The sequence below is a fragment of the Brassica oleracea genome, chromosome C9 (genome assembly GCF_000695525.1).
Source record: "Brassica oleracea var. oleracea cultivar TO1000 chromosome C9, BOL, whole genome shotgun sequence".
Taxonomy (NCBI): Eukaryota; Viridiplantae; Streptophyta; class Magnoliopsida; order Brassicales; family Brassicaceae; genus Brassica; species Brassica oleracea.
Genome location: NC_027756.1, coordinates 37,894,736 through 37,901,729, shown reverse-complemented (window position 1 = coordinate 37,901,729; position 6,994 = coordinate 37,894,736). Strand labels below are relative to the sequence as shown.

General features: G+C 34.3%; 2 protein-coding genes across 2 annotated transcripts; one reads left to right on the top strand and one right to left on the bottom strand.

The window, feature by feature from the left end:
- The first annotated feature begins 2,901 nt into the window (after positions 1–2,901).
- Positions 2,902–4,157, top strand: LOC106313411 (small ubiquitin-related modifier 1-like). Its single transcript, XM_013751210.1, has 3 exons — positions 2,902–3,111; positions 3,686–3,835; positions 3,925–4,157. Exons 1-3 carry the CDS (start codon positions 3,034–3,036, stop codon positions 4,009–4,011), a joined length of 315 nt encoding a protein of 104 aa, XP_013606664.1. The 5' UTR covers positions 2,902–3,033; the 3' UTR covers positions 4,012–4,157.
- Positions 4,158–4,834: 677 nt separating this feature from the next.
- Positions 4,835–5,818, bottom strand: LOC106313410. Its single transcript, XM_013751209.1, has 3 exons — positions 5,721–5,818; positions 5,239–5,444; positions 4,835–5,125 (listed from the first exon to the last, which is right to left on the bottom strand). The coding sequence occupies exons 2-3, from the start codon at positions 5,428–5,430 to the stop codon at positions 4,967–4,969; spliced, it is 351 nt and encodes a 116-aa protein (XP_013606663.1). The 5' UTR covers positions 5,431–5,444; positions 5,721–5,818; the 3' UTR covers positions 4,835–4,966.
- Positions 5,819–6,994: the final 1,176 nt, after the last annotated feature.

The following is a 6,994-nucleotide window of genomic DNA, read 5'->3' as shown; positions in this document are numbered from 1 at the left end:
CAACCTTCAACCGCCACCTTCAACCATCAATCTTCATATAATAGATAATTATTTTAGATGTTCAATATATTTTGAATACATATTAGGAATTGAGATCATGTTTGGTACAAGTTCTTTTTGGAAATTTTGAATGTTTCGGGTTCTATCGGATATCCATTTAGGTTCGGGTTCGGTTCGGATAATATCCATAACCCGAAATACCATAAAACAAGATCCATTCGGTATTTATACCGGGTTCGGATCGGTTCGGATTTATTTTTATCGGATCGGGTTCGGTTCGGGTTTTCGGGTTCGGTTTATTTGCCCAGCCCTACTTTCACATATATTAAAATATATTAAATTTTATTAAAATATGGATCTTTTCGGAGAGAGTATTATATTTTTCTCTTCAACAATCGCCTCTTAACTCGTCCTTGTTAGCCATGGTCGCTTAAACTCCAATTCCACAGTAATCTCATATTTTAGCCTCGTGTATTAATTATTTATTATATTATGTAATACTTTTTTTTTGTAATACTTTGTGACTCGGCGGAAACATCTTCTTAAGTATCCAACTGCGGTCTTCTTGATTGTCACAACATATTCATGTTATGTATTGACATCTTCATAAGGACCTCATCAATTATTGTCTCAGCATCTCTGCAAATATGTCTAATGTCATTGTCTGAATTGCCACAACATTGTATCGATTCTGTCTGATTCTGTCATATACTGATAATATCCTAGAGATTACATCAGTTTTATGTTTTCACCTGTCCCAATTCTCAAACATCTATATCATATCTAATCTATTAAAACAGAATTTTACTTTTTATCTACTTAAAAATATTGTCATTAATTTTTGGACCTATCCATATTTCATTAGAGATAAATGTAACATCCCTTAACAACTAAGTTGTGCTCATCGTCGTATCTTCCAATATTTTTGTTAGTAACTATCCTATATCTGCTGAATTATTAGTATACTAATTAAATATAGTAATTATAATTGATATATGTAAAAAAGATATTTATACTCACAAAACTGCACTTGTGTATTTAGGAATATGCAAGATCCAGAGTTATTTTCTAAACTTTACTGATATACTATAAATACTAATGATCTTATATGTACGGAGAGTGATTAATAGGTTTAAAAATACTTATATACACTAAATTGTACTTATATCATGTAAAGGGAATATAACATCATGAAACATCTTTACAAATTATTTATACTATGTTAGTAAGATACTTTCACTTTTTCAAGATATAAAAGTGTCGATAATGAAAGTTCTAAAAGAATTATTTACATAATCAAAACAATACTCACACTAAATATAAATATAAGTTTTATTCATTCTAAAATCTAATCTATTTTTATCTATTTACAAATAATTTAGGTTGGAAAATTACATTTAACTAGCTTTCCTATTATATCTACTTATACTTAACTTTATTATTATTAAATATATATACTCTAACCTAAAATTAAGGAACAAAATAACTAATCTATTGTTTTTTAAATAAAGAATTCAACTTATATTAACACTGCTTTTAATCAATTATATTTTATTTATTATTATTATAAAAAGAATAATATATGCCTAATAATTCATATATACAATTGTACTTTATTTCAAATGCAAAAAAAAAAAAAAATTCTTTAAAACCCGGACCATGATATATATGATAAAATATATAATAATAGTTATTAATATTTAATGATATGCTGGAACATGCAATTATTGATATTTTTTATGAGAATAGTTTTACGGTTTGTTCCAACAAACATATAAAATATTTATCAAATATAAAACTAACTGAACAAAACATAAAATATATATACTTTATGTTAAGCTCGGGTGTTCAGGTACCCGTTGGGTAGGGGTTGGGTATTTGAAATTTTGGTTAAAATTTATATTACATCCTAGGTCTCATTCTGGTAAATTTATAAGTACGGATCGGGTTTGGATATAACACATTGGTTTTGCTTATAATTTGTATTACATCATAAAATCCATAAAGTAACTACATATTATTCTGATTCAGGTTATATGGGTTCGGTTTGGATATATCTAAAGTTAAATCCAAAATTTTAAAGCAAAACATAAGAAATAAACTTATTTATATAGAATTGGATATCTAAGATACTTATTGAAAATTTAAATACTTATTTTTAGATATAATTTCACGATGGATATAAAACTGAATATTTGAAGTACATATTTATGTTTCAAATATTTATATTTGTGATTAATTTGGACTTTCAGATCATTTTCAGATTTTTTGGGGTTTTTGCTTTTTCGGGTTGTACATTCGGGTTCGGTTAACAATACTTCGGGTTCGGATATATGTTGTACCACCATACAAGACATATTTTGGGATTTCTGACATTTCGTACTGAGTATGAATCGTTTTTTTTGTTTTGAGTTTGGTACAGACTTTAAGTTACTAATTTTATGCTCATACCTACTTTAAATAAAGAAAAAATGTCATTATATAAATTTTTGCCAAAAAATTATTCCGCGCTTTAGCGCCGATAAAAATCTAGTTCTAATTTTAAAACTAAGTCTTCATAGCACTAACACAAACCTTTTATAAAATGAGGTAGTCTTTTTTTAGTTATAGTGATAGTTGTATTTTCGAATTAATTAGATTACGGTGATATTTTCAAACTTTTGAAAATAATATACTATGATAGGTCTACAAAATTATATCATTCAACGCAAGTGTTTTTTTCACGCTCTGATCAGAAGAGTAACAAACCCAGATGAAAGCCCGTTGACTCAAAAGAGAGCCCATTAAGAAAGCTAGATTCCAAACGACAGCGTTTCGGTTTGGATTCGACGGTCTCTCAGCCGTCAGATGATATGCGACCAATGATCATCAACCGTTCGATAAAGCCAACAAGAATCCGATGCGACCAAGAAGTAAAGTGGTTTAACTCTTTTATTTATTCTCTGAGAGTCTCTCAATTCTGCAATAGCGGCGAATCTCTCTCAGGACTTGATCGTGGCTTTTAGCTTTTCGGGAGAATCTGATAAAAGGAAGATGTCTGCTACTCAGGAAGAAGACAAGAAGCCCGGAGAGCAAGGAGGAGTTCACATCAATCTCAAAGTCAAGGGCCAGGTAACGTCGATTGTGCTTGTCTGTTTCCGTTCTAGGGTTTTAGGTTTCTCTCGAATATTTATAGGCATATGTCTAAAGGAATCGTTTTTATAAGTTTGTGGGAAGTGTATCAGTACATTAATTGATAAAGTTGTAAGCTTTTGTTTACAGAGGCAGATGTTTATTTGAAAGTTGTGAATAATGTTTTGTCATAGATTGTAGCAATCAAGAACTTGTTTGGTACTGTACATACCCATCGTTTGTGGAGATGGTACTTATCTGTTTATAATTTATCAGTCTGTGTCTGTTTTAGTGTTGTGCTTTATGCAAATTATGTATTTGGAAGTCTTATGAGAATAGAGCATATTATGAGTATTCGATTCGTAAAGTTTTTCGCTTCTTATGCAAATTGGCCTGTTGTGATCACCTTTTTCCTTCTTATTTGAGTTTCACTTGTTTGGCATTTTCTGAACTTGTTGCTTGTTCGGTAGTCTAAGATTTTAAAAAAAAAAAAAAAAAACGTTAATGGTGATGATTTGGAGTAAGAATCATTAAAATCTTTTCTTTTGTTTGGTTATTGAATGGTGATACATAGGATGGAAATGAAGTCTTCTTTAAGATCAAGAGGAGCACTCAGCTGAAGAAGCTGATGAACGCTTACTGCGACCGTCAATCTGTGGATTTGAACGCTATTGCTTTCTTGTTTGATGGCCGTCGTCTGCGTGCCGAACAGACTCCAGACGAGGTCTGATCACACACTCTCTCTCTAGCTTTTTTTTTTTTGTGTTTCGAACTGTATAATTTGCTAAACCCTGAATCTTACACTTTTATCAGCTTGATATGGAGGATGGAGATGAGATCGATGCAATGCTCCATCAGACCGGTGGTGTTGCAAATGGCATGTATCTGTTCTGCGTCTAATGGTGTTTTATGGCTTTCGCTTAAGACGGTGTGACATAAATATATTAATGGACAGTTTTTTCGATAAGACGTTGTGATATCAAATAAGTATATTATTATTGGATGGATCCTACAGTACTAATGGATCGCGCTTTGCTTTATGAATTTTCTATTGATTCAAGAACTAGTAGCTTAAACAACTAAAAGCTACTCTCGCCGAGTCTGGTTGTTGAATAATGCTGATTCCCATGTTTGTATGTATGAGGCCCAAGTTTCCCATGGCTTTATATATCGTTTCCTCGGTAAAATAATAAGTTTATAGTAACGTTCTTATTCCTCTCCTTCCTGGCTGGAGTTACTCGCAGAGCTTATCTCTTCTTCCCATGTAAAGTTGCACGCTCGTTCCTTTTTGTTTCGAATCCGTCCTCTGCCGTCCGAGAAGAAACTCAAATACCTGACAAAATTTTAAAAAATCATCTCCCGGAAATTTGGGTTTTCTCATGGAACTATGATTTGCTAACGCAGACTGAAGGAGAGGACAACTATCCTTCCGCAGACACAGAGATATACAACCAGACGTACGGGTTTGGAGCCAGCCTGATCACGCTAAGTAATGACAATGTGTTCTGCAATTGGCGTCTTCTTTGCCATGGACAGAAATGGAGGGAAGTGATATTTTCCCTAACAATCCAAAAGCTACTCCTTTATGCGGAGCTAATTGGTTTCGGTACGACTATTGCAAGAAATATTTTGCAATAGTCGGATTACAGCAAGCACCGGGGAGTGGTTGGTTGTATAGAAGCTAGCCGTTGGATCACAGAGATCTGAGCGTTTCTGAAACATTTATGTTGACAATAATCTCATTCCAAACATTGAAACACACAAAAAGTAACCAAACAGATGGATTTGACAAAATGAGAGCAAACATACACAAGTATCCAGCGTATACAAAAACCATTGATACCCACATTTCTTATTACCATCCTCTGAAATACGCTAAAGACATGTTGGATGAGCCTGTTGCAGGGATTGAATGACTGACAACAAGCGGAGGGCGGAGAGCTTTGTGGTTGGCTTCAGCTTCTTTGCGAGCTTTGAACATCTCCTCCGTCTCAACAACAACCATCCTTTTAACCTGCTCACCAAAAGAAACTCGTTTGAAGTCAGTATCACGCTTGAGAGAAGAACATGACATGTGACAAAGTGAGACCAACAAAAAAAAAGCATAAGCATAAGCATAAGCAAAACCTGTTGAATCATTCCTCTAATGGAAGAAGTGTTGGAGTGCAAAACAGTGCGATGGCATCTGCGGAGTCCCATAGCCTCGAGAGTACGCCTGTGAAGCTTCCTGGTTCCAGGGAGACCTCTCACTAAGGTTATGTACAAGCTCTCGCTCCATTGAATGGGCACCTGTGCTTTGAATGCTCTAAACCCACTCATCCTTTTATGTCTCTCTGTTAACCAATGAGAAAATCATCACAACACACAAAAAGCTATACATCATCACTAAAGCAACTTCTCCACAATCTTAGCCAAATCAAACAGTCAGCTTCAATTTTCAAAAAGCAAAGATTAAATCAAATTAGTTACAAATTTGGTGGCTCAATATGAATCTATCAGAAATAAGGATTCAAAGACGGGATTTTCTCAATATGAATCTCATAAATTGACATGTGAACGAGGCAATCAAAGACTTGTGGTACGAGTCGGGGTTGGAGAGGGAGATATACCTTATGCGAGAGTTCCGGTGAAAGAGATCGGCTAGGGTTATTAACTGAAGACGGCGATCAGAGCTCGGAAATGTTTGAGCTTCGTGTTTGGGAAAGGGTTTTAGGCTAACGTGTACAATATCTTCCAACGTTGGGCTTCTTCTTTAGGCCCATTATTTAGTAATCTCTCTATTATCTTAACTGGACCCCCCCCCCCCCCCCCCTTTTTGTCAACTGTTTTTATTAAAATGAACTATGAGTTATTACATTGTTATACAAGAATCTAGGACAACAATGGTATACTTTCCATTGATCAGCTATAATAAGTGATTGCTTGGCAAGTAAATCAGCACACATGTTAGTATCTCTACTAGAGTATGTGAACTTGATCGAGTCAAATTTTGTAGCCCATTCCAAAACTATATGAATATAGTTTTGAAGTCTCAGGTTGTCACTTTGTCGAAGAAGGCATCAGACAACGTTAATGTTATCACCTTCAAATATGAGTCTTCTATATCCCAGAGAATAACCTGCTTGTAAGCTCCATATTAAGGCCGTACATTCCCTTCTTCAACCGAAGGACGACCTTCAAATTGTCCCATTCCACATGTTAAAACTTGACCACCAGTATTACGAAAAATCCAACCCATTCCAGACACAGATGCTCCTTGATGATGTGAGACATCATAATTACATTTAATCCAACCTGGAGATGGTGGTTGCCAATGCTTACGCGAGTTTACTTGATGGTGCATTGAAGTATCACTTTTGTGTTCATCCTTTGTGAGCGTAAGCCATTCATGAACATCATCTCGAATACGTTCCGCAGCCTGTAAAGCTACAATATTTGTTGGATAATTCCAATCTTGTGGAAACTTAACATATTATTAGATGTTTAATATGTTAAGATAAACACAATAAGGAAACCTAGAAATAGCAAAATAAAGTTTCTATTTAGGTTAGATTTGTGTTTTCCATATCCCACATGTTAAAAGAGAATTGTCTTTCATATAAATATATGTTTAATGGAGAGGTGTTCCATATGATCTAAGAGAAACATATTGAGAGCTTTAGTTTTGAGTAGTTTCTAAAACTAATAAGAAAAGTTGTTCTTATAACTCTTTGTGTTTCTAAGAGATCTGAATTGGTATCAGAGACAGGTTGGAGACTCGATCTAAGTTTAAGTTGTAGCTTAAAATCCTGGTGCTTGTGAACAAGAGATCGCGACAGCAAGATGGCTGACGTGACTAGGGCTCCACGCACGAAGGACTTTGGATCTACATCCATCCAATGTC

Coding starts and splice junctions, on each gene's coding strand:
- LOC106313411 (XM_013751210.1), top strand. CDS start 3,034: ATGTCTGCTACTCAGGAAGAAGACAAGAAGCCCGGAGAGCAAGGAGGA. Junction 3,112..3,685: donor ATCTCAAAGTCAAGGGCCAG/GTAACGTCGATT, acceptor GGTGATACATAG/GATGGAAATGAAGTCTTCTT. Junction 3,836..3,924: donor CCGAACAGACTCCAGACGAG/GTCTGATCACAC, acceptor CACTTTTATCAG/CTTGATATGGAGGATGGAGA.
- LOC106313410 (XM_013751209.1), bottom strand. CDS start 5,430: ATGAGTGGGTTTAGAGCATTCAAAGCACAGGTGCCCATTCAATGGAGC. Junction 5,126..5,238: donor TTAGAGGAATGATTCAACAG/GTTTTGCTTATG, acceptor TTTGGTGAGCAG/GTTAAAAGGATGGTTGTTGT.